Source organism: Oncorhynchus masou, chromosome 24 (assembly GCF_036934945.1).
Source record: "Oncorhynchus masou masou isolate Uvic2021 chromosome 24, UVic_Omas_1.1, whole genome shotgun sequence".
In the NCBI taxonomy this organism is placed as follows: Eukaryota; Metazoa; Chordata; class Actinopteri; order Salmoniformes; family Salmonidae; genus Oncorhynchus; species Oncorhynchus masou.
In genome coordinates this window covers 1,977,682-2,004,740 of record NC_088235.1, presented here as the reverse complement: position 1 = coordinate 2,004,740, position 27,059 = coordinate 1,977,682, and the positions used below count along the sequence as shown (strand labels likewise).

The window sequence follows — 27,059 nt, the reverse complement described above, 5'->3', positions numbered from 1 at the left end:
ATATAGCCTCTCTACTGCATATAACCTCTAATGTATATAACCTCTCCACTGTATATAGCCTCTCTACTGTATAGAGCCTCTCCTGTATATAGCCTCTCTACTGTATATAGCCTCTCTACTGTATGTAGCCTCTCTACTGTATATAACTTCTCTACTGTATATAACCTCTACTGTATATAGCCTCTCTACTGTATATAGCCTCTCTACTGTATGTAGCCTCTACTGTATATAACCTCTCTTCTGTATATAGCCTCTCTACTGTATATAGCCTCTCTACTGTATATAACCTTTCTACTGTATATAGCCTCTCTACCGTATATAACCTCTCTACCGTATATAACCTCTCTACTGTATATAACCTCTCTACCGTATATAACCTCTCTACTGTATATAACCTCTCTACTGTATGTAGCATCTCTACTGTAAGTAGCCTCTCTACTGTATGTAGCCTCTCTACTGTATGTAGCCTCTCTACTGTATATGACCTCTCTACTGTATGTAGCCTCTCTACTGTATGTAGCCTCTCTACTGTATGTAGCCTAGCTACTGTATATAGCCTCTACTGTATATAGCCTCTACTGTATATAAGCTCTCTACTGTATATAGCCTCGCTACGGTATATAGCCTCTCTACGGTATATAGCCTCTCTGCTGTATATAACCTCTCTACTGTATGTATCCTCTCTACTGTATATAACATCTCTACTGTCTATAGCCTCTCTACTGTATATAGGCTCTCTACTGTATATAGCCTCTCTACTGTATATAGCCTCTACTGTATACAGCCTCTCTACTGTATACAGCCTCTCTACTGTATATAGCCTCTCTACTGTATATAGCCTCTCCACTGTATATAGCCTCTCTACTGTATATAGCCTCTCTACTGTATATAGCCTCTCTACTGTATATAGCCTCTCTACTGTACATAACCTCTACTGTATATAGCCTCTCTACTGTATATAGCCTCTCTACTGTATATAGCCTCTCTACTGTATGTAGCCTCTCTACTGTATGTAGCCTCTCTACTGTATATAGCCTCTCTACTGTATATAGCCTCTCTACTGTATATAACCTTTCTACTGTATATAACCTCTCTACTGTATATAACCTCTCTACTGTATGTAGCATCTCTACTGTATATAGCCTATCTACTGTATGTAGCCTCTCTACTGTATATGACCTCTCTACTGTATATAGCCTCTCTACTGTATGTAGCCTCTCTACTGTATGTAGCCTCGCTACTGTATATAGCCTCTACTGTATATAACCTCTACTGTATATAGCCTCTCTACTGTATATAGCCTCTCTACTGTATGTAGCCTCTCTGCTGTATATAACCTCTCTACTGTATGTAGCCTCTCTACTGTATATGACCTCTCTACTGTATATAGCCTCTCTACTGTATGTATCCTCTCTACTGTATATAACCTCTCTACTGTATATAACCTCTCTACTGTATATAGCCTCTCTACTGTATATAACATCTCTACTGTATGTAGCCTCGCTACTGTATATAGCCTCGCTACTGTATATAACCTCTCTACTGTATATAACCTCTCTACTGTATATAACCTCTCTACTGTATATAACCTCTCTACTGTATATATCCTCTCTACTGTATATAGCCTCTCTACTGTATATAGCCTCTCTACTGTATATAGCCTCTCTACTGTATATAGCCTCTACTGTACATAGCCTCTCTACTGTATATAGCCTCTCTACTGTATATAGCCTCTCTACTGTATATAGCCTCTACTGTACATAGCCTCTCTACTGTATATAGCCTCTCTACTGTATATAGCCTCTCTACTGTACATAGCCTCTCTACTGTACATAGCCTGTCTTTTTACTGTTGTTTTATTTCTTTACTTACCTATTGTTAATCTAATACCATTTTTGCACTGTTGGTTAGAGCCTGTAAGCCTGTAAGTCACGTGACTAATGAACTAATAAACTGATCTGATTTGTCCCACTACGGTTGGAGCTCAGTATATTCCGTAAATGCTATTTGGCCTTCTGAGGTTGCTGTTTGTGTGTTCGGTTGTTGAGGTGGTGGGACATGGTGGACAAAAGCAGGCCGGAGTCAGGCTCACCTTTCCAAAAAACTTCATCTGCTGCTCGTGAGGAACGCTCTCTCCTTTCAGTGGTGTCCCAACGTCTTATAGAGGGGAGGGGGACATCGGAACAGGGACAAGAGGAACAGAGACAACGATTTAGTAGACTAATAGACATTAGGTGGTGTCCCAACATCTTATAGAGGGGAGGGGGACATCAGAACAGGGACATCAGAACAGGGACAACAGGATTTAGTGGAATAATAGACATTAGGTGGTGTCCCAACATCTTATAGAGGGGGGGGGGACATCAGAACAGGGACATCAGAACAGGGACATCAGAACAGGGACAAGAGGAGTTAGTAGACTAATAGACATTAGGTGGTGTCCCAACATCTTATAGAGGGAGGGGGACATCGGAACAGGGACATCAGAACAGGGACATCAGAACAGGGACAAGAGGAGTTAGTAGACTAATAGACATTAGGTGGTGTCCCAACATCTTATAGAGGGGAGGGGGACATCAGAACAGGGACAACAGGATTTAGTGGACTAATAGACATTAGGTGGTGTCCCAACATCTTATAGAGGGGAGGGGGACATCAGAACAGGGACAACAGGATTTAGTGGACTAATAGACATTAGGTGGTGTCCCAACATCTTATAGAGGGGAGGGGGACATCGGAACAGGGACATCGGAACAGGGACAACAGGAGTTAGTGGACTAATAGACATTAGGTGGTGTCCCAACATCTTATAGAGGGGAGGGGGACATCGGAACAGGGACATCGGAACAGGGACAACAGGAGTTAGTAGACTAATAGACATTAGGTGGTGTCCCAACATCTTATAGAGGGGAGGGGGGCATCAGAACAGGGACATCAGAACTGGGACAACAGGAGTTAGTGGACTAATAGACATTAGGTGGTGTCCCAACATCTTATAGAGGGGAGGGGGACATCAGAACAGGGACAACAGGATTTAGTGGAATAATAGACATTAGTATTGTTAATGTTTAAATTGAAGTAATAGTCATTTAAGTGGCAGACAGTGGCTTAATCCCCAATGGCACCCTATTCCCTATATAGTGCACTACTTTATGCTACAGCCCTATTCCCTATATAGTGCACTACTTTATGCTCCAGCCCTATTCCCTATATAGTGCACTACTTTATACTACAGCCCTATTCCCTATATAGTGCACTACTTTATGCTACAGCCCTATTCCCTATATAGTGCACTACTTTATGCTACAGCCCTTTTCCCTATGTAGTGCACTACTGTTGACCAGAGCTCTATGGCATCCTATACCCTATATAGTGCACTACTGTTGACCAGAGCTCTATGGCACCCTATTCCCTATGTAGTGCACTACTGTTGACCAAAGCCCTATGGCACCCTATATCCTATATAGTGCACTACTGTTGACCAGAGCTCTATGGCACCCTATTCCCTATGTAGTGCACTACTGTTGACCAGAGCTCTATGGCACCCTATACCCTATGTAGTGCACTACTGTTGACCAGAGCTCTATGGCATCCTATACCCTATATAGTGCACTACTGTTGACCAGAGCTCTATGGCACACTATTCCCTATGTAGTGCACTACTGTTGACCAGAGCTCTATGGCACCCTATACCCTATGTAGTGCACTACTGTTGACCAGAGCTCTATGGCATCCTATACCTTATATAGTGCACTACTGTTGACCAGAGCTCTATGGCACCCTATTCCCTATGTAGTGCACTACTGTTGACCAGAGCTCTATGGCACCCTATTCCCTATGTAGTGCACTACTGTTGACCAGAGCTCTATGGCACCCTATTCCCTATGTAGCGCACTACTGTTGACCAAAGCCCTATGGCACCCTATTCCCTATGTAGTGCACTACTGTTGACCAGAGCTCTATGGCTCCCTATTCCCTATGTAGTGCACTACTGTTGACCAAAGCCCTATGGCAATAGGGTGCCGTTGGGGACGTAACCAATGTGAAGTGTTATCCTCACCAGACTCCAGCATGTGTTCGTGGGCCTCGTCTACGTAAGTGATGAGCTGCTGCAGGAAGGTGTAGGCAAATCGCTTCTCCATGGAGGGACTATCCAACTCCTGCTCTTTCATGGCCCTGTAGAGATAAATCAGACAGCCAGCCAGTAAGACAATCAGTCAGCCAGCCAGTCAGTCAGTCAGTCAGCCAGCCAGACAATCCATCAGCCAGGAAGCCAGCCAGTCAGACAATCAGTCAGCCAGTCAGTCAGTCAGTCAGTCAGCCAGCCAGACAATCCATCAGCCAGGAAGCCAGCCAGTCAGACAATCAGTCAGCCAGCCAGCAAGACAATCAGTCAGCCAGGAAGCCAGCCAGTCAGACAATCCGTCAGCCAGTCAGTCAGCCAGCCAGTCAGACAATCAGTCAGCCAGCCAGTCAGCCAGGAAGCCAGCCAGTCAGACAATCAGTCAGCCAGTCAGTCAGTCAGCCAGTCATACAATCAGTCAGCCAGTCAGTCAGCCAGCCAGCAAGACAATCAGTCAGCCAGTCAGTCAGACAATCAGCCAGTCAGTCAGCCAGCCAGCCAGCCAGCCCGCCAGTCAGACAATCAGTCAGCCAGCCAGCCAATCAGTCAGTCAGCCAGCAAGACAATCAGTCAGCCAGCCAGTCAGACAATCAGTCAGCCGGTCAGTCAGCCAGCCAGCCCGCCAGTCAGCCAGTCAGTCAGTCAGCCAGTCAGCCAGTCAGACAATCAGTCAGTCAAGCTTACATACTGATAGACAGGCAGTCAGTCAGTCAGTCAGATAATCAGTTAACAACCAGTCAGTCAATCAATCAGTCAGACAGTATAACCATCCTCACCTGGACACAGTATAACCATCCTCACCTGGACACAGTATAACCATCCTCACCTGGACACAGTCTAACCATCCTCACCTGGACACAGTATAACCATCCTCACCTGGACACAGTATAACCATCCTCACCTGGACACAGTCTAAACATCCTCACCTGGACACAGTCTAACCATCCTCACCTGGACACAGTATAACCATCCTCACCTGGACACAGTCTAACCATCCTCACCTGGACACAGTCTAACCATCCTCACCTGGACACAGTCTAACCATCCTCACCTGGACACAGTCTAACCATCCTCACCTGGACACAGTCTAACCATCCTCACCTGGACACAGTATAACCATCCTCACCTGGACACAGTCTAACCATCCTCACCTGGACACAGTCTAACCACCCTCACCTGGACACAGTATAACCATCCTCACCTGGACACAGTATAACCATCCTCACATGGACACAGTATAACCATCCTCACATGGACACAGTATAACCATCCTCACCTGGACACAGTGTAGCCATCCTCACCTGGACACAGTCTAACCACCCTCACCTGGACACAGTATAACCATCCTCACCTGGACACAGTGTAACCATCCTCACCTGGACACAGACTAACCATCCATACCTGGACACATCCTCACCTGGACACAGTCTAACCATCCACACCTGGACACAGTATAACCATCCTCACCTGGACACAGTCTAACCATCCTCACCTGGACACAGTGTAGCCACCCTCACCTGGACACAGTGTAGCCATCCTCACCTGGACACAGTCTAACCATCCTCACCTGGACACAGTGTAGCCACCCTCACCTGGACACAGTGTAGCCATCCTCACCTGGACACAGTATAACCATCCTCACCTGGACACAGTATAACCATCCTCACCTGGACACAGTCTAACCATCCTCACCTGGACACAGTCTAACCATCCTCACCTGGACACAGTCTAACCATCCTCACCTGGACACAGTGTAGCCATCCTCACCTGGACACAGTGCAGCCATCCTCACCTGGACACAGTCTCACCATTCTCACCTGGACACAGTATAACCATCCTCACCTGGACACAGTCTAACCACCCTCACCTGGACACAGTATAACCATCCTCACCTGGACACAGTGTAGCCATCCTCACCTGGACACAGTGCAGCCATCCTCACCTGGACACAGTCTCACCATTCTCACCTGGACACAGTATAACCATCCTCACCTGGACACAGTCTAACCACCCTCACCTGGACACAGTATAACCATCCTCACCTGGACACAGTATAACCATCCTCACCTGGACACAGTATAACCATCCTCACCTGGACACAGTCTAACCATCCTCACCTGGACACAGTCTAACCATCCTCACCTGGACACAGTCTAACCACCCTCACCTGGACACAGTCTAACCATCCTCACCTGGACACAGTATAACCATCCTCACCTGGACACAGTATAACCATCCTCACCTGGACACAGTATAACCATCCTCACCTGGACACAGTGTAGCCATCCTCACCTGGACACAGTGTAGCCATCCTCACCTGGACACAGTCTAACCATCCTCACCTGGACACAGTGTAACCATCCTCACCTGGACACAGTCTAACCATCCTCACCTGGACACAGTGTAGCCATCCTCACCTGGACACATCCTCACCTGGACACAGTCTAACCATCCTCACCTGGACACAGTATAACCATCCTCACCTGGACACAGTGTAGCCATCCTCACCTGGACACAGTGTAGCCATCCTCACCTGGACACAGTGTAGCCATCCTCACCTGGACACAGTATAACCATCCTCACCTGGACACAGTCTAACCATCCTCACCTGGACACAGTGTAGCCATCCTCACCTGGACACAGTCTAACCATCCTCACCTGGACACAGTCTAAACATCCTCACCTGGACACAGTCTAACCATCCTCACCTGGACACAGTGTAACCATCCTCACCTGGACACAGTCTAACCATCCTCACCTGGACACAGTGTAGCCATCCTCACCTGGACACATCCTCACCTGGACACAGTCTAACCATCCTCACCTGGACACAGTATAACCATCCTCACCTGGACACAGTCTAACCATCCTCACCTGGACACAGTGTAGCAATCCTCACCTGGACACAGTCTAACCATCCTCACCTGGACACAGTATAACCATCCTCACCTGGACACAGTATAACTATCCTCACCTGGACACAGTGTAGCCATCCTCACCTGGACACAGTCTAACCATCCTCACCTGGACACAGTCTAACCACCCTCACCTGGACACAGTATAACCATCCTCACCTGGACACAGTGTAGCCATCCTCACCTGGACACAGTCTAACCATCCTCACCTGGACACAGTCTAACCACCCTCACCTGGACACAGTATAACCATCCTCACCTGGACACAGTGTAGCCATCCTCACCTGGACACAGTCTAACCATCCTCACCTGGACACAGTGTAGCCATCCTCACCTGGACACAGTATAACCATCATCACCTGGACACAGTCTAACCATCCTCACCTGGACACAGTCTAACCATCCTCACCTGGACACAGTGTAGCCATCCTCACCTGGACACAGTATAAACATCCTCACCTGGACACAGTCTAACCATCCTCACCTGGACACAGTCTAACCATCCTCACCTGGACACAGTCTAACCATCCTCAACTGGACACAGTATAACCATCCTCACCTGGACACAGTATAAACATCCTCACCTGGACACAGTCTAACCATCCTCACCGGGACACAGTGTAGCCATCCTCACCTGGACACAGTGTAGCCATCCTCACCTGGACACATTGTAGCCATCCTCACCTGGACACAGTGTAGCCATCCTCACCTGGACACAGTGTAGCCATCCTCACCTGGACACAGTGTAGCCATCCTCACCTGGACACAGTGTAGCCATCCTCACCTGGACACAGTCTAACCATCCTCACCTGGACACAGTGTAGCCATCCTCACCTGGACACAGTGTAGCCATCCTCACCTGGACACAGTGTAGCCATCCTCACCTGGACACAGTGTAGCCATTAATCTGAAAGAACTTGAGAATGTCTTGGGCTTTTCCTCTGTCTTTGGATTTCTCTCTGGCGGTGAGCGTGTCATAGGGCACCAGTAACGGATGGTTCCCTCCTCCTGGAACAAGATCAGAGGGAAAACTGAGACAGAGAAAAACATTTTGGATGTTTGAAAACAGTGGGGACATTGACCGTTGCGGCGTCATTGAATGAGAGGACTTCACACAGTGTCACAGTGACACCTGCTGGTTGTTAACTGAACTTAAATCAAACCAGCAGTTAGGAAATCAGGTGCAAAGCAAAACTTCAAGTGTACTACTATAGCACGTCCACGAAGCAGGAGTGACTGTTTGGAGAGTCCTTGTGTGAGCAGTATAGTATAGCTGTGAGCCCAGCCAACACAGTATGTCTGTGAGCCCAGCCAACACAGTGGGCCCAGCCAACACAGTATAGCTGTGGGCCCAGCCAACACAGTATAGCTGTGAGCCCAGCCAACACAGGATAGCTGTGAGCCCAGCCAACACAGGATAGCTGTGGGCCCAGCCAACACAGTATAGCTGTGGGCCCAGCCAACACAGTGGGCCCAGCCAACACAGTATAGCTGTGGGCCCAGCCAACACAGTATAGCTGTGGGCCCAGCCAACACAGTATAGCTGTGGGCCCAGCCAACACAGTATAGCTGTGAGCCCAGCCAACACAGTATAGCTGTGGGCCCAGCCAACACAGTATAGCTGTGAGCCCAGCCAACACAGGATAGCTGTGGGCCCAGCCAACACAGGATAGCTGTGGGCCCAGCCAACACAGGATAGCTGTGGGCCCAGCCAACAGTATAGCTGTGAGCCAAGCCAACACAGTATGTCTGTGAGCCCAGCCAACAGTATAGCTGTGGGCCCAGCCAACACAGTATAGCTGTGAGCCCAGCCAACAGTATAGCTGTGGGCCCAGCCAACAGTATAGCTGTGGGCCCAGCCAACAGTATAGCTGTGTGCCCAGCCAACAGTATAGCTGTGGGCCCAGCCAACACAGTATAGCTGTGGGCCCAGCCAACACAGGATAGCTGTGGGCCCAGCCAACACAGTATAGCTGTGAGCCCAGCCAACACAGTATAGCTGTGGGCCCAGCCAACAGGATAGTTGTGGGACCAGCCAACACAGGATAGCTGTGGGCCCAGCCAACACAGTATAGCTGTGGGCCCAGCCAACACAGTATAGCTGTGGGCCCAGCCAACAGGATAGTTGTGGGACCAGCCAACACAGGATAGCCGTGGGCCCAGCCAACACAGTATAGCTGTGGGCCCAGCCAACACAGTATAGCTGTGGGCCCAGCCAACAGGATAGTTGTGGGCCCAGCCAACACAGTATAGCTGTGGGCCCAGCCAACACAGTATAGCTGTGGGCCCAGCCAACACATTATAGCTGTGGGCCCAGCCAACACAGTATAGCTGTGGGCCCAGCCAACACAGTATAGCTGTGGGCCCAGCCAACACAGGATAGCTGTGGGCCCAGCCAACACAGTATAGCTGTGGGCCCAGCCAACACAGGATAGCTGTGGGCCCAGCCAACACAGTATAGCTGTGGGCCCAGCCAACACAGTATAGCTGTGGGCCCAGCCAACACAGTATAGCTGTGGGCCCAGCCAACACAGTATAGCTGTGGGCCCAGCCAACACAGGATAGCTGTGGGCCCAGCCAACACAGTATAGCTGTGGGCCCAGCCAACACAGTATAGCTGTGGGCCCAGCCAACACAGTATAGCTGTGGGCCCAGCCAACACAGTATAGCTGTGGGCCCAGCCAACACAGTATAGCTGTGGGCCCAGCCAACACAGTACAGCTGTGTGCCCAGCCAACACAGTATAGCTGTGTGCCCAGCCAACACAGTACAGCTGTGGGCCCAGTACTGTGTTGGCTTGGCCCACAGCTATACTGTGTTGGCTGGGCCCACAGCTATCTAATGTCTCTAGTTCTGTCTCTAACAGCTACCTAATGTCCTCTAGTTCTGTCTCTAACAGCTATCTAATGTCTCTAGTTCTGTCTCTAACAGCTATCTAATGTCTCTAGTTCTGTCTCTAACAGCTATCTAATGTCCTCTAGTTCTGTCTCTAACAGCTATCTAATGTCTCTAGTTCTGTCTCTAACAGCTACCTAATGTCCTCTAGTTCTGTCTCTAACAGCTATCTAATGTCTCTAGTTCTGTCTCTAACAGCTATCTAATGTCTCTAGTTCTGTCACTAACAGCTATCTAATGTCCTCTAGTTCTGTCTCTAACAGCTATCTAATGTCCTCTAGTTCTGTCACTAACAGCTATCTAATGTCCTCTAGTTCTGTCACTAACAGCTATCTAATGTCCTCTAGTTCTGTCACTAACAGCTATCTAATGTCCTCTAGTTCTGTCTCTAACAGCTATCTAATGTCCTCTAGTTCTGTCACTAACAGCTATCTAATGTCCTCTAGTTCTGTCACTAACAGCTATCTAATGTCCTCTAGTTCTGTCTCTAACAGCTATCTAATGTCCTCTAGTTCTGTCTCTAACAGCTATCTAATGTCTCTAGTTCTGTCTCTAACAGCTATCTAATGTCTCTAGTTCTGTCACTAACAGCTATCTAATGTCCTCTAGTTCTGTCACTAACAGCTATCTAATGTCTCTAGTTCTGCCTCTAACAGCTACCTAATGTCTCTAGTTCTGTCTCTAACAGCTATCTAATGTCTCTAGTTCTGTCTCTAACAGCTATCTAATGTCTCTAGTTCTGTCTCTAACAGCTATCTAAGGTCTCTAGTTCTGTCTCTAACAGCTACCTAATGTCCTCCAGTTCTGTCTCTAACAGCTATCTAAGGTCTCTAGTTCTGTCTCTAACATATATCTAAGGTCTCTAGTTCTGTCTCTAACATATATCTAAGGTCTCTAGTTCTGTCTCTAACATATATCTAAGGTCTCTAGTATATCTAAGGTCTCTGGTCTCTATAGCTAAGGTCTCTGTCTCTAGTTGGATGTTTATCAGATATCTAAGGTCTCTAGTTGGATGTTTATCAGATATCTAAGGTCTCTAGTTGGATGTTTATCAGATATCTAAGGTCTCTAGTTGGATGTTTAACAGATATCTAAGGTCTCTAGTTGGATGTTTATCAGATATCTAAGGTCTCTAGTTGGATGTTTAACAGATATCTAAGGTCTCTAGTTGGATGTCTAGCAGCTATCTAATGTCTGTAGTTGGATGTTTAACAGATATCTAAGGTCTCTAGTTGGATGTCTAGCAGCTATCTAAGGTCTCTAGTTGGATGTCTAGCAGCTATCTAATGTCTGTAGTTGGATGTTTATCAGATATCTAAGGTCTCTAGTTGGATGTCTAGCAGCTATCTAAGGTCTCTAGTTGGATGTCTAGCAGCTATCTAATGTCTGTAGTTGGATGTTTAACAGATATCTAAGGTCTCTAGTTGGATGTCTAGCAGCTATCTAAGGTCTCTAGTTGGATGTCTAGCAGCTATCTAATGTCTGTAGTTGGATGTTTATCAGATATCTAAGGTCTCTAGTTGGATGTCTAGCAGCTATCTAAGGTCTCTAGTTGGATGTCTAGCAGCTATATAAGGTCTCTAGTTGGATGTCTAGCAGCTATCTAATGTCTGTAGTTGGATGTTTAACAGATATCTAAGGTCTCTAGTTGGATGTCTAGCAGCTATCTAAGGTCTCTAGTTGGATGTCTAGCAGCTATCTAATGTCTGTAGTTGGATGTTTAACAGATATCTAAGGTCTCTAGTTGGATGTCTAGCAGCTATCTAATGTCTGTAGTTGGATGTTTAACAGATATCTAAGGTCTCTAGTTGGATGTCTAGCAGCTATCTAAGGTCTCTAGTTGGATGTTTAACAGATATCTAAGGTCTCTAGTTGGATGTCTAGCAGCTATCTAAGGTCTCTAGTTGGATGTCTAACAGATATCTAAGGTCTCTAGTTGGATGTTTAACAGATATCTAAGGTCTCTAGTTGGATGTCTAACATATATCTAAGGTCTCTAGTTGGATGTCTAGCAGCTATCTAAGGTCTCTAGTTGGATGTCTAGCAGCTATCTAAGGTCTCTAGTTGGATGTCTAGCAGCTATCTAAGGTCTCTAGTTGGATGTCTAGCAGCAGTGTGAGCTGCAGTTGGACGTCATGTTACCTTCATCAGTAAAGAGTACTGTTCTACCTATCAAACACAGGAGACAGAGATAGAGAGAGGTACAGAGGGGCACAGCAACAGATCAAGGACAAGAAACCAGTTACCAAATCAAGACCGGGAACAGCAGGTTACTTGGTGTTGGAAGCGGACCAGAGGTAAGTCTGTCCTAAAGGACAATCTGTCCGACTGTACGCACCTTTGGCTTCCAGTTCAAGTTTCTTCTTCTTTGCCCAAATATTATGATAGTTCTCTGCAAGCAGTTCTGCCATAGACTGAAGAGACATAAGAAACACTCACGTTAACAACTAGACTGGGGCTCGCTTTGTCATAACCATTATATGCACATCTTGTGTTGCAAGTAACACAGAATGAGCAGCGTTCAGCAGTGTAGCGTGTCACTCAGAGTATGTGTAGCGTGTCACTCAGAGTCTGTGTAGCGTGTCACTCAGAGTACGTGTAGCGTGTCACTCAGAGTACGTGTAGCGTGTCACTCAGAGTATGTGTAGCGTGTCACTCAGAGTATGTGTAGTGTGTCACTCAGAGCATGTGTAGCGTGTCACTCAGAGTATGTGTAGCGTGTCACTCAGAGTATGTGTAGCGTGTCACTCAGAGTATGTGTAGCGTGTCACTCATAGTACGTGTAGCGTGTCACTCAGAGTACGTGTAGCGTGTCACTCAGAGTATGTGTAGCGTGTCACTCAGAGTATGTGTAGTGTGTCACTCAGAGCATGTGTAGCGTGTCACTCAGAGTATGTGTAGCATGTCACTCAGATTATGTGTAGCGTGTCACATGGTACTCAGTGTACGTGTAGAATGTCACTCAGAATATGGTTAGCGTGTCACTCAGAGTATGTGTATCGTGTCACTCAGCGTACGTGTAGCGTGTCACTTAGAGTATGTGTAGCATGTCACTCACGTGCAGGTCCCGGGACAGTGTGACATTGCTCATGTCGATGGGTCTGGGGCTGAAACCTGGAGCTCCTTCGACAGAGTGTTGCTGGACAGAACACAGAGGGAGAGACAAGACTGTTAGCTACTTGACATGTCCTGTAGTCTCAGGACTCTTCTAAGGACTGTTAGCTACTTGACATGTCCTGTAGTCTCATGACTCTTCTAAGGACTGTTAGCTACTTGACATGTCCTGTAGTCTCAGATCCTGTTAGATACTTGACATGTCCTGTAGTCTCAGGACTCTTCTAAGGACTGTTAGCTACTTGACATGTCCTGTAGTCTCGGATCCTGTTAGGTACTTGACATGTCCTGTAGTCTCAGGACTCTTCTAAGGACTGTTAGCTACTTGACATGTCCTGTAGTCTCAGGACTCTTCTCAGGCCTGTTAGCTACTTGACATGTCCTGTAGACTCGGATCCTGTTAGCTACTTGACATGTCCTGTAGTCTCAGGACTCTTCTAAGGACTGTTAGCTACTTGACATGTCCTGTAGTCTCAGGACTCTTCTAAGGACTGTTAGCTACTTGACATGTCCTGTAGTCTCAGGACTCTTCTCAGGACTGTTAGCTACTTGACATGTCCTGTAGTCTCAGGACTCTTCTAAGGACTGTTAGCTACTTGACATGTCCTGTATTCTCAGGACTCTTCTCAGGCCTGTTAGCTACTTGACATGTCCTGTAGTCTCAGGACTCTTCTAAGGACTGTTAGCTACTTGACATGTCCTGTAGTCTCAGGACTCTTCTCAGGACTGTTAGCTACTTGACATGTCCTGTAGTCTCAGGACTCTTCTCAGGACTGTTAGCTACTTGACATGTCCTGTAGTCTCAGGACTCTTCTAAGGACTGTTAGCTACTTGACATGTCCTGTAGTCTCAGGTCTCTTCTAAGGACTGTTAGATACTTGACATGTCCTGTAGTCTCAGGACTCTTCTAAGGACTGTTAGCTACTTGACATGTCCTGTAGTCTCAGGACTGTTAGCTACTTGACATGTCCTGTAGTCTCAGGACTCTTCTAAGGACTGTTAGCTACTTGACATGTCCTGTAGTCTCAGGACTCTTCTCAGGCCTGTTAGGTACTTGACATGTCCTGTAGTCTCGGATCCTGTTAGGTACTTGACATGTCCTGTAGTCTTGGATCCTGTTAGATACTTGACATGTCCTGTAGTCTCAGGACTCTTCTCAGGCCTGTTAGCTACTTGATATGTCCTGTAGTCTCAGATATTGTTAGCTACTTGACATGTCCTGTAGTCTCAGGACTCTTCTCAGGACTGTTAGCTACTTGACATGTCCTGTAGTCTCAGGACTCTTCTAAGGACTGTTAGCTACTTGACATGTCCTGTAGTCTCAGGACTCTTCTAAGGACTGTTAGCTACTTGACGTGTCCTGTAGTCTCGGATCCTGTTAGGTACTTGACATGTCCTGTAGTCTCAGGACTCTTCTAAGGACTGTTAGCTACTTGACATGTCCTGTAGTCTCGGATCCTGTTAGATACTTGATATGTTCTGTAGTCTCAGGACTCTTCTAAGGACTGTTAGCTACTTGACATGTCCTGTAGTCTCGGATCCTGTTAGATACTTGATATGTCCTGTAGTCTCAGGACTCTTCTAAGGACTGTTAGCTACTTGACATGTCCTGTAGTCTCAGGACTCTTCTAAGGACTGTTAGCTACTTGACATGTCTTGTAGTCTCAGGACTCTTCTAAGGACTGTTAGCTACTTGACATGTCCTGTAGTCTCAGATCCTGTTAGATACTTGATATGTCCTGTAGTCTCAGGACTCTTCTAAGGACTGTTAGCTACTTGATATGTCCTGTAGTCTCAGGACTCTTCTAAGGACTGTTAGCTACTTGATATGTCCTGTAGTCTCAGGACTCTTCTCAGGACTGTTAGCTACTTGACATGTCCTGTAGTCTCAGGACTCTTCTAAGGACTGTTAGCTACTTGACATGTCCTGTAGTCTCAGGACTCTTCTAAGGACTGTTAGCTACTTGATATGTCCTGTAGTCTCGGGACTCTTCTAAGGACTGTTAGGTACTTGATATGTCCTGTAGTCTCAGGACTCTTCTAAGGACTGTTAGCTACTTGATATGTCCTGTAGTCTCAGGACTCTTCTCAGGACTGTTAGCTACTTGATATGTCCTGTAGTCTCGGGACTCTTCTAAGGACTGTTAGCTACTTGATATGTCCTGTAGTCTCGGGACTCTTCTAAGGACTGTTAGCTACTTGATATGTCCTGTAGTCTCAGGACTCTTCTAAGGACTGTTAGATACTTGATATGTCCTGTAGTCTCAGGACTCTTCTAAGGACTGTTAGATACTTGACATGTCCTGTAGTCTCGGATCCTGTTAGATACTTGACATGTCCTGTAGTCTCAGGACTCTTCTAAGGACTGTTAGCTACTTGATATGTCCTGTAGTCTCAGGACTCTTCTAAGGACTGTTAGATACTTGACATGTCCTGTAGTCTCAGGACCCTTCTCAGGCCTGTTAGCTACTTGATATGTCCTGTAGTCTCAGGACTCTTCTAAGGACTGTTAGATACTTGACATGTCCTGTAGTCTCAGGACTCTTCTAAGGACTGTTAGGTACTTGACATGTCCTGTAGTCTCAGGACTCTTCTAAGGACTGTTAGATACTTGACATGTCCTGTAGTCTCGGGACTCTTCTAAGGACTGTTAGCTACTTGACATGTCCTGTAGTCTCAGGACTCTTCTAAGGACTGTTAGCTACTTGACATGTCCTGTAGTCTCAGGACTCTTCTCAGGCCTGTTAGCTACTTGATATGTCCTGTAGTCTCAGGACTCTTCTAAGGACTGTTAGCTACTTGACATGTCCTGTAGTCTCAGGACTCTTCTCAGGACTGTTAGCTACTTGACATGTCCTGTAGTCTCAGGACTCTTCTAAGGACTGTTAGATACTTGACATGTCCTGTAGTCTCAGGACTCTACTCAGGCCTGTTAGATACTTGACATGTCCTGTAGTCTCGGATCCTGTTAGCTACTTGACATGTCCTGTAGTCTCAGGACTCTTCTAAGGACTGTTAGCTACTTGATATGTCCTGTAGTCTCAGGACTCTTCTAAGGACTGTTAGCTACTTGACATGTCCTGTAGTCTCGGATCCTGTTAGATACTTGACATGTTCTGTAGTCTCAGGACTCTTCTAAGGACTGTTAGCTACTTGACATGTCCTGTAGTCTCAGGACTCTTCTAAGGACTGTTAGCTACTTGACATGTTCTGTAGTCTCAGGACTCTTCTAAGGACTGTTAGCTACTTGACATGTCCTGTAGTCTCAGATCCTGTTAGGTACTTGACATGTCCTGTAGTCTCAGGACTCTTCTAAGGACTGTTAGCTACTTGACATGTCCTGTAGTCTCGGATCCTGTTAGCTACTTGACATGTCCTGTAGTCTCAGGACTCTTCTAAGGACTGTTAGCTACTTGACATGTCCTGAAGTCTCGGATCCTGTTAGATACTTGACATGTCCTGTAGTCTCAGGACGCTTCTAAGGACTGTTAGCTACTTGACATGTCCTGTAGTCTCAGGACTCTTCTAAGGACTGTTAGCTACTTGACATGTCCTGTAGTCTCGGATCCTGTTAGATACTTGACATGTTCTGTAGTCTCAGATCCTGTTAGGTACTTGACATGTCCTGTAGTCTCAGATCCTGTTATCCACTTGACATGTCCTGTACTTTGCTCTGACAGGTGAAGGACATACTGTATATTTCGCTGTGCTGAAACAGTCAGTGTCTACTGTTGGGAAGGTCCCTACTGAGCTGTGGAGTGTATGAATCAGAGAGGAGACTGGACGACCACGTAAAGGCATTACTAGGAGCAGTATAACACAGTGCATTAGAATGGATGGAACAGCTGGAAGTGTGTCACATCCCAGTCAGTACTGTACGTTGTTACTGTAAGGCTGTGACTGCCTCCTACCTGGCTGATCTGAGAGATCCTACGTGATCTGTTGTGTAGGCTGGCTGGGTCTCCCTCCCTGGTCCTCTCTATGCTCCAGCACCACATCACCATCGTCTTCAGAGACTCCTTGATAGGCCAACGGTACAACTCTTTATCCTAGAGGGACACAGAGAAGAGGCTCAGAGAGAGACTGTAAGGTAGAAATATATATCTCACAGGGAAGAGACTCAGAGAGAGACCGGAGGTTAGAAACATAAACCTCTTTATCCTACAGTACAGTAGAGGAGACACATAGTGAAACTTTGTTGATGATCTGTGTCTGACCTGGTTGTTGATTAACTGAGTCTGACCTGGTTGTTGATTAACTGAGTCTGACCTGGTTGTTGATGAACTGAGTCTGACCTGACCTGGTTGTTGATGAACTGTGTCTGACCTGGTTGTTGATGAACTGAGTCTAACCTGGTTGTTGATGAACTGAGTCTGACCTGGTTGTTGTTGAACTGAGTCTGACCTGGTTGTTGATGAACTGAGTCTGACCTGACCTGGTTGTTGATGAACTGTGTCTGACCTGGTTGTTGATGAACTGAGTCTAACCTGGTTGTTGATGAACTGAGTCTGACCTGACCTGGTTGTTGATGAACTGAGTCTGACCTGGTTGTTGATGAACTGAGTCTAACCTGGTTGTTGATGAACTGAGTCTGACCTGGTTGTTGATGAACATAGTCTGACCTGGTTGTTGTTGAACTGAGTCTGACCTGGTTGTTGTTGATGAACTGAGTCTGACCTGGTTGTTGATGAACTGAGTCTGACCTGGTTGTTGATGAACTGAGTCTGACCTGGTTGTTGATGAACTGTGTCTGACCTGGTTGTTGATGAACTGAGTCTGACCTGGTTGTTGATGAACTGTGTCTGACCTGGTTGTTGATGAACTGAGTCTGACCTGGTTGTTGATTAACTGAGTCTGACCTGGTTGTTGAAGAACTGAGTCTGACCTGGTTGTTGATGAACTGAGTCTGACCTGGTTGTTGATGAACTGAGTCTGACCTGGTTGTTGATGAACTGAGTCTGACCTGACCTGGTTGTTGATGAACTGAGTCTGACCTGGTTGTTGATGAACTGAGTCTGACCTGGTTGTTGATGAACTGAGTCTGACCTGGTTGTTGATGAACTGAGTCTGACCTGGTTGTTGATGAACTGAGTCTGACCTGGTTGTTGATGAACTGAGTCTGACCTGGTTGTTGATGAACTGAGTCTGACCTGGTTGTTGATGAACTGTGTCTGACCTGGTTGTTGTTGAACTGAGTCTGACCTGGTTGTTGATGAACTGAGTCTGACCTGACCTGGTTGTTGATGAACTGAGTCTGACCTGGTTGTTGGTGAACTGTGTCTGACCTGGTTGTTGATGAACAGAGTCTGACCTGGTTGTTGATGAACTGAGTCTGACCTGGTTGTTGATGAACAGAGTCTGACCTGGTTGTTGTTGAACTGAGTCTGACCTGGTTGTTGAAGAACTGAGTCTGACCTGGTTGTTGATGAACTGAGTCTGACCTGGTTGTTGATTAACTGAGTCTGACCTGGTTGTTGATGAACAGAGTCTGACCTGGTTGTTGTTGAACTGAGTCTGACCTGGTTGTTGATGAACTGTGTCTGACCTGGTTGTTGATGAACTGAGTCTGACCTGGTTGTTGATGAACTGAGTCTGACCTGGTTGTTGATGAACTGAGTCTGACCTGGTTGTTGATGAACTGAGTCTGACCTGGTTGTTGATGAACTGAGTCTGACCTGGTTGTTGATGAACTGAGTCTGACCTGGTTGTTGATGAACTGTGTCTGACCTGGTTGTTGATGAACTGAGTCTGACCTGGTTGTTGATGAACTGCGTCTGACCTGGTTGTTGATGAACTGAGTCTGACCTGGTTGTTGATGAACTGAGTCTGACCTGGTTGTTGATTAACTGAGTCTGACCTGGTTGTTGATTAACTGAGTCTGACCTGGTTGTTGATGAACTGAGTCTGACCTGGTTGTTGTTGAACTGAGTCTGACCTGGCCTGGTTGTTGATGAACTGAGTCTGACCTGACCTGGTTGTTGATGGACTGAGTCTGACCTGGTTGTTGATGAACTGTATCTGACCTGGTTGTTGATGAACTGAGTCTGACCTGGTTGTTGATGAACTGTATCTGACCTGGTTGTTGATGAACTGAGTCTGACCTGGTTGTTGATGGACTGAGTCTGACCTGGTTGTTGATGAACTGTATCTGACCTGGTTGTTGATGAACTGAGTCTGACCTGGTTGTTGATGAACTGTGTCTGGCCTGGTTGTTGATGAACTGAGTCTGACCTGGTTGTTGATGAACTGAGTCTGACCTGGTTGTTGATGAACTGTGTCTGACCTGACCTGGTTGTTGATGAACTGTGTCTGACCTGGTTGTTGATTAACTGAGTCTGACCTGGTTGTTGGTGAACTGTGTCTGACCTGGTTGTTGATGAACTGAGTCTGACCTGGTTGTTGTTGAACTGAGTCTGACCTGGTTGTTGTTGAACTGAGTCTGACCTGGTTGTTGATGAACTGTGTCTGACCTGGTTGTTGATGAACTGAGTCTGACCTGGTTGTTGTTGAACTGAGTCTGACCTGGTTGTTGATGAACTGAGTCTAACCTGGTTGTTGATGAACTGAGTCTGACCTGGTTGTTGATGAACTGAGTCTGACCTGGTTGTTGATGAACTGAGTCCGACCTGGTTGTTGATGAACTGAGTCTGACCTGGTTGTTGATCAACTGAGTCTGACCTGGTTGTTTATGAACTGAGTCTGACCTGGTTGTTGATGAACTGAGTCTGACCTGGTTGTTGATGAACTGAGTCTGACCTGGTTGTTGATGAACTGAGTCTGACCTGGTTGTTGATCAACTGAGTCTGACCTGGTTGTTTATGAACTGAGTCTGACCTGGTTGTTGATGAACTGAGTCTGACCTGGTTGTTGATGAACTGAGTCTGACCTGGTTGTTGATGAACTGTGTCTGACCTGGTTGTTGATTAACTGAGTCTGACCTGGTTGTTGATGAACTGAGTCTGACCTGGTTGTTGATGAACTGAGTCTGACCTGGTTGTTGATGAACTGAGTCTGACCTGGTTGTTGATGAACTGAGTCTGACCTGGTTGTTGATGAACTGAGTCTGACCTGGTTGTTGATGAACTGAGTCTGACCTGGTTGTTGATGAACTGAGTCTGACCTGACCTGGTTGTTGATCAACTGAGTCTGACCTGGTTGTTGATGAACTGAGTCTGACCTGGTTGTTGATGAACTGAGTCTGACCTGGTTGTTGATGAACTGAGTCTGACCTGGTTGTTGATGAACTGAGTCTGACCTGGTTGTTGATGAACTGAGTCTGACCTGGTTGTTGAAGAACTGAGTCTGACCTGGTTGTTGATGAACTGAGTCTGACCTGGTTGTTGATGAACTGAGTCTGACCTGGTTGTTGATAAACTGAGTCTGACCTGGTTGTTGATGAACTGAGTCTGACCTGGTTGTTGATGAACTGAGTCTGACCTGGTTGTTGATGAACTGAGTCTGACCTGGTTGTTGATGAACTGAGTCTGACCTGGTTGTTGATGAACTGAGTCTGACCTGGTTGTTGATGAACTGAGTCTGACCTGGTTGTTGATGAACAGAGTCTGACCTGGTTGTTGATGAACTGAGTCTAACCTGGTTGTTGATTAACTGAGTCTGACCTGGTTGTTGATGAACTGAGTCTGACCTGGTTGTTGATGAACAGAGTCTGACCTGGTTGTTGATGAATTGAGTCTGACCTGGTTGTTGATGAATTGAGTCTGACCTGATTGTTGATGAACTGTGTCTGACCTGGTTGTTGATGAACAGAGTCTGACCTGGTTGTTGATGAACTGAGTCTGACCTGGTTGTTGATGAACTGAGTCTGACCTGGTTGTTGATGAACTGAGTCTGACCTGGTTGTTGATGAACTGAGTCTGACCTGGTTGTTGATGAACTGTGTCTGACCTGGTTGTTGATGAACTGAGTCTGACCTGGTTGTTGATGAACTGAGTCTGACCTGGTTGTTGATGAACTGTGTCTGACCTGGTTGTTGATGAACTGTGTCTGACCTGGTTGTTGATGAACTGTGTCTGACCTGGTTGTTGATGAACTGTGTCTGACCTGGTTGTTGATGAACTGTATCTGACCTGGTTGTTGATAAACTGAGTCTGACCTGGTTGTTGATGAACTTTGTCTGACCTGGTTGTTGATTAACTGAGTCTGACCTGGTTGTTGATGAACTGAGTCTGACCTGGTTGTTGATGAACTGAGTCTGACCTGGTTGTTGATGAACTGAGTCTGACCTGGTTGTTGATGAACTGAGTCTGACCTGGTTGTTGATTAACAGAGTCTGACCTGGTTGTTGATGAACTGAGTCTGACCTGGTTGTTGATGAACTGAGTCTGACCTGGTTGTTGATGAACTGAGTCTGACCTGGTTGTTGATGAACTGAGTCTGACCTGACCTGGTTGTTGATGAACTGAGTCAGACCTGGTTGTTGATGAACTGAGTCTGACCTGGTTGTTGATGAACTGTGTCTGACCTGGTTGTTGATGAACTGAGTCTGACCTGGTTGTTGATGAACTTTGTCTGACCTGGTTGTTGATGAACTGAGTCTGACCTGGTTGTTGATGGACTGTGTCCGACCTGGTTGTTGATGAACTGCGTCTGACCTGGTTGTTGATGAACTGAGTCTGACCTGGTTGTTGATGAACTGAGTCTGACCTGGTTGTTGGTGAACTGAGTCCGACCTGGTTGTTGATGAACTGTGTCTGACCTGGTTGTTGATGAACTGAGTCTGACCTGGTTGTTGGTGAACTGAGTCCGACCTGGTTGTTGATGGACTGAGTCTAACCTGGTTGTTGATGAACTGAGTCTGACCTGGTTGTTGATGAACTGTGTCTGACCTGGTTGTTGATGAACTGAGTCTGACCTGGTTGTTGATGAACTGAGTCTGACCTGGTTGTTGATGAACAGAGTCTGACCTGGTTGTTGATGAACTGTGTCTGACCTGGTTGTTGATGAACTGTGTCTGACCTGGTTGTTGTTGAACAGAGTCTGACCTGGTTGTTGATTAACAGAGTCTGACCTGGTTGTTGATGAACTGTGTCTGACCTGGTTGTTGATGAACTGTGTCTGACCTGGTTGTTTATGAACTGAGTCTGACCTGGTTGTTGATGAACTGAGTCTGACCTGGTTGTTGATGAACTGAGTCTGACCTGGTTGTTGATGAACTGTGTCTGACCTGGTTGTTTATGAACTGAGTCTGACCTGGTTGTTGATGAACTGAGTCTGACCTGGTTGTTGATGAACTGAGTCTGACCTGGTTGTTGATGAACTGAGTCTGACCTGGTTGTTGATGAACTGAGTCTGACCTGGTTGTTGATGAACTGAGTCTGACCTGGTTGTTGAAGAACTGTGTCTGACCTGGTTGTTGATGAACTGAGTCTGACCTGGTTGTTGATGAACTGTGTCTGACCTGGTTGTTGATGAACTGAGTCTGACCTGGTTGTTGACTAACAGATGATACAACACAGCCTCGTGTTCCAGTACGATCTTACCTTCTCTGACAGCCCTTTATAGGGCTTGAGGAGAGGGTGGGCTTTCGAGGCCTCACACACCTTGTCCCCGTGAACCCAGCCGTTGGAGAACTGAGACAGACAAGAGAGAGAGAGATATAGGAGAGAGAGCGATTTAAAAATCATTAATTTATGAATTAATCAATGACTGAATATATGAATCAATTAATCAATGGCTGAAGCAATGAATCAATGACTGAATATATGAATCAATGACTGAATCAATGAATCAATGACTCACTCAATGAATCAATGACAGAATCAATGAATCAATGGATGAATCAATGACTGAATCAATGACTGAATCAATGACTGAATCAATGAATCAATAACTGAATCATCGACTGAATCAATTCATCAATTCCTCAATCAATCAAGAGCTAGAGACAACCCCCTCACCTTGTCCATGGACCACTTGTCATGTGAATGCTCAGCGTATTTACTGACAAAGTGATCCAGCTCCTCCGGGACGTTCACACTGGGCCACGGCAGGAACACAAAAGAAGTAGAACGACCGTCACTGTCACACGTCCCCATCAGGAAGAAGAGAATACCTTGATGTGTTCAGACTGGATCCACTGAATCAACGGTGTCTTACTTGGTGGTGTCTGCTGGCTGTGGGTTGAAGTTTCCTCGCGTCCATAGAGGACTGTTTCTCCATCACGGCCACATAGTTACTCTCCGTGTAGTCGGGTGGTAGTGCCCCGGCCACAGCACTCAGACACGGGAGAGCCAGCTTAAACAGCTCCTGGTCATACCTCTGGAGGGGGAGAGGAGAACGCTGCATATGAAGAGAGAGTGTGTGTGTGTGTGTGTGTGTGTGTGTGTGTGTGTGTGTGTGTGTGTGTGTGTGTGTGTGTGTGTGTGTGTGTGTGTGTGTGTGTGTAGTCAGGAGCCACAGCACTCAGACACGGGAGAGCCAGCTTAAACAGCTCCTGGAGGGGGAGAGGAGACCGCTGCATATGAATGTGAGTGAAGTTACAAGGTGTATTGGATTACAACTGTATGTATTCAGAGGGTACGATAGTATGGAAGGTGATGTTTCCCACTGACCACTAGAGGGCCCTAAACCATCACAATCTCAGCATCTTCAATAGGTACAACACCGTGATAAGCACAGTAGATGGACTGAATACCACAGTAGATGGACTGAATACCACAGTAGATGGACTGAATACCACAGTAGATGGACTGAATACCACAGTAGATGGACTGAATACCACAGTAGATGGACTGAATACCACAGTAGATGGACTGAATACCACAGTAGATGGACTGAATACCACAGTAGATGGACTGAATACCACAGTAGATGGACTGCATACCACAGTAGATGGACTGAATACCACAGTAGATGGACTGAATACCACAGTAGATGGACTGAATACCACAGTAGATGGACTGCATACCACAGTAGATGGACTGAATACCACAGTAGATGGACTGAATACCACAGTAGATGGACTGAATACCACAGTACATGTAGTCCACAGGAGGTTGGTGACACCTTCCTTTTGGGAGGACGGGGCTCGTTGTAATGGCTGGAGCGGGAAATCACAGGAACGGTATCAAATACATCCGGCGCGTGGTTTCCACGGTTTCCAGGTGTTCGATGCCATTCCCCTTTACTCCGTTGCAGACATTATTATGAGCCCGTCCTCCTCCCCTCACCAGCCACCACTGGATCTAGTCTGTACCTTGCGAGACAGAGCATCGAAGATGCCCCAGAACAGCTTCCTGGAGAGATGCAGCTCTTCGTCCGACGACGCCCCAAAGCTCCCCCAGCCGCCTGTCAGACAGTAGTACTTCCAACAACGCTCGTAGTGATTGGTCAACAGCTGAAACATCAAGATACACAGTCTACAATCGTGCTCAAAGATGCATGATTACTGACCACCTCAGAAACACACACACACACTATTATAATGAGGTTGGAGGAGGTTGGAGGAGGAGGTTGGAGGAGGAGGTTGGAGGAGGAGGAGGTTGGAGGAGGAGGTTGGAGGAGGAGGTTGGAGGAGGAGGAGGTTGGAGGAGGAGGAGGTTGGAGGAGGAGGTTGGAGGAGGAGGAGGTTGGAGGTTGGAGGAGGATGGAGGAGGAGGTTGGAGGAGGAGGTTGGAGGAGGAGGTTGGAGGAGGAGGAGGTTGGAGGAGGAGGTTGGAGGAGGAGGTTGGAGGAGGAGGTTGGAGGAGGAGGAGGTTGGAGGTTGGAGGAGGATGGAGGAGGAGGTTGGAGGAGGAGGTAGGAGGAGGAGGTTGGAGGAGGAGGTTGGAGGTTGGAGGAGGATGGAGGAGGAGGTTGGAGGAGGAGGAGGTTTGAGGATGTGGTTGGAGGAGGATGGAGGAGGAGGAGGTTGGAGGAGGAGGTTGGAGGAGGAGGAGGTTGGAGGAGGAGGTTGGAGGAGGATGGAGGATGTGGTTGGAGGATGAGGAGGTTGGAGGATGTGGTTGGAGGAGGAGGTTGGAGGAGGATGGAGGAAAAGGAGGTTGGAGGAGGAGGACGTTGGAGGAGGAGGTTGGAGGAGGAGGAGGTTTGAGGATGTGGTTGGAGGAGGAGGAAGAGGTTGGAGGAGGAGGTTGGAGGAGGGAGGGAAAGAAGGAGGGAGGAGGAGGTTGGACAAGGAGGTTGGATGAGGATGAGGTTGGAGGAGGAGGATGAGGAGGAGGATGATGGAGGAGGAGGTTGGATGAGGTTGGATGAGATTGGATGAGGTTGGAGGAGGTTAGAGGAGGAGGTTGCATGAGGTTGGAGGAGGGAGGGAAAGAAGGAGGGAGGAGGAGGTTGGACAAGGAGGTTGGATGAGGGGGGATGGAAGGAAGGAGGGAGGAGGAGGCTGGATGATGTTGGAGGATGATGTTGGCGGATGAGGTTGGAGGACATTGTGTCAGGAGATTAGCCTCTTGGCGGGCTACAGAGAAGAAGACCTAATGAAACCTTGAGAGGCATCTTGGTGTGTTCGTTGAGGAGAGGAACATCGAACACCAAGCGTCTCAGCAGGTGTTGCATCATGGACGGCCTCAGTTGACTGGGAACACACACACACACACACACACACACACACACACACACACACACACACACACACACACACACACACACACACACACGTGGAGGCTTATTAAAGGATCACTACCGTAGAAGTAGGAAAGTGTCCCCCTAACATCCCTGAGCCACACCTACAGATGTAGGATCTTAATTTGAGCCAGTTTGCTACAGCAGGAAAATAATCCTGCAGTAACTGGAAATGTGAATTATTATGTAGATTATAATGAATGGACATTTCTGTAAGGGTTGATAATCTAGTCTCACATTTCTAAATCGTAATTACAAAACTTCAGAAGCCTTATAAAACCTCAAATACACTACACATTTTTAATTTTCATCCACAGGATGATCAAATTAAGATCCTATATCTGTAGCTAGAAGACAGATAGTCACATAGAGTTTCCATCCCGACAGTTGTAACCATCCCTTACCCACAGGTGGCCAGTCAAATAGACAAGCAGAGAGTAACCCGAAAGCCATTCCTTACCCACAAGTGGCCAGCAGACACTCCTCGATAGCGTCTCTCTGTGCCTTGGTGAGGCAGCATCCTTTAGAGAGACGGTAGACGGTGTGAAGTAGAGAGTCTATGAGCGAGGCGTAGGGCTCTGTCCCAGCGAACAGCGGAGCACACTTAGTGAGCAGGGGAAGAACCGCTGTACACAGGTACCTGTTGAGGGCCAGGGCCATGTCTGTAGAGCTCAGAGCAGCCTGGGGGAGAAACATAGAGACAACACAGGGACGAGGTTAGGGTCAGGGCCATGTCTGTAGAGGTCAGAGGTTAGGGTCAGGGCCATGTCTGTAGCTCAGAGCAGCCTGGGGAGAGAAACATAGAGACAACACAGGGACGAGCTTAGGGTCAGGGCCATGTCTGTAGAGCTCAGAGCAGCCTGGGGGAGAAACATAGAGACAACACAGGGATGAGGTTAGGGTTAGGGCCATGTCTGTAGAGCTCAGAGCAGCCTGGGGGAGAAACATAGAGACAACACAGGGACGAGGTTAGGGTCAGGGCCATGTCTGTAGAGCTCAGAGCAGCCTGGGGGAGAAACATAGAGACAACACAGGGACGAGGTTAGGGTCAGGGCCATGTCTGTAGAGCTCAGAGCAGCCTGGGGGAGAAACATAGAGACAACACAGGGACGAGGTTAGGGTCAGGGCCATGTCTGTAGAGCTCAGAGCAGCCTGGGGGAGAAACATAGAGACAACACAGGGACGAGGTTAGGGTCAGGGCCATGTCTGTAGAGCTCAGAGCAGCCTGGGGGAGAAACATAGAGAAAACACAGGGACGAGGTTAGGGTCAGGGCCATGTCTGTAGAGCTCAGAGCAGCCTGGGGGAGAAACATAGAGACAACACAGGGACGAGCTTAGGGTCAGGGCCATGTCTGTAGAGCTCAGAGCAGCCTGGGGGAGAAACATAGAGACAACACAGGGACGAGGTTAGGGTCAGGGCCATG

General features: G+C 47.2%; 1 protein-coding gene across 1 annotated transcript in view; it reads right to left on the bottom strand.

Annotated features, from left to right (window-relative positions):
• LOC135513359 (ryanodine receptor 2-like) overlaps window positions 1-27,059 on the bottom strand; it is a 382,179-nt gene that overhangs the window by 176,442 nt on the left and 178,678 nt on the right. The window contains 13 exon segments of the mRNA XM_064936287.1: window positions 2,093-2,157; window positions 4,061-4,176; window positions 7,923-8,046; window positions 12,272-12,347; window positions 12,992-13,072; window positions 16,959-17,096; window positions 22,548-22,637; window positions 22,965-23,043; window positions 23,164-23,199; window positions 23,201-23,325; window positions 24,263-24,403; window positions 25,498-25,588; window positions 26,096-26,316. Of these exon segments, the coding sequence (XP_064792359.1) occupies window positions 2,093-2,157; window positions 4,061-4,176; window positions 7,923-8,046; window positions 12,272-12,347; window positions 12,992-13,072; window positions 16,959-17,096; window positions 22,548-22,637; window positions 22,965-23,043; window positions 23,164-23,199; window positions 23,201-23,325; window positions 24,263-24,403; window positions 25,498-25,588; window positions 26,096-26,316 (1,383 nt within the window).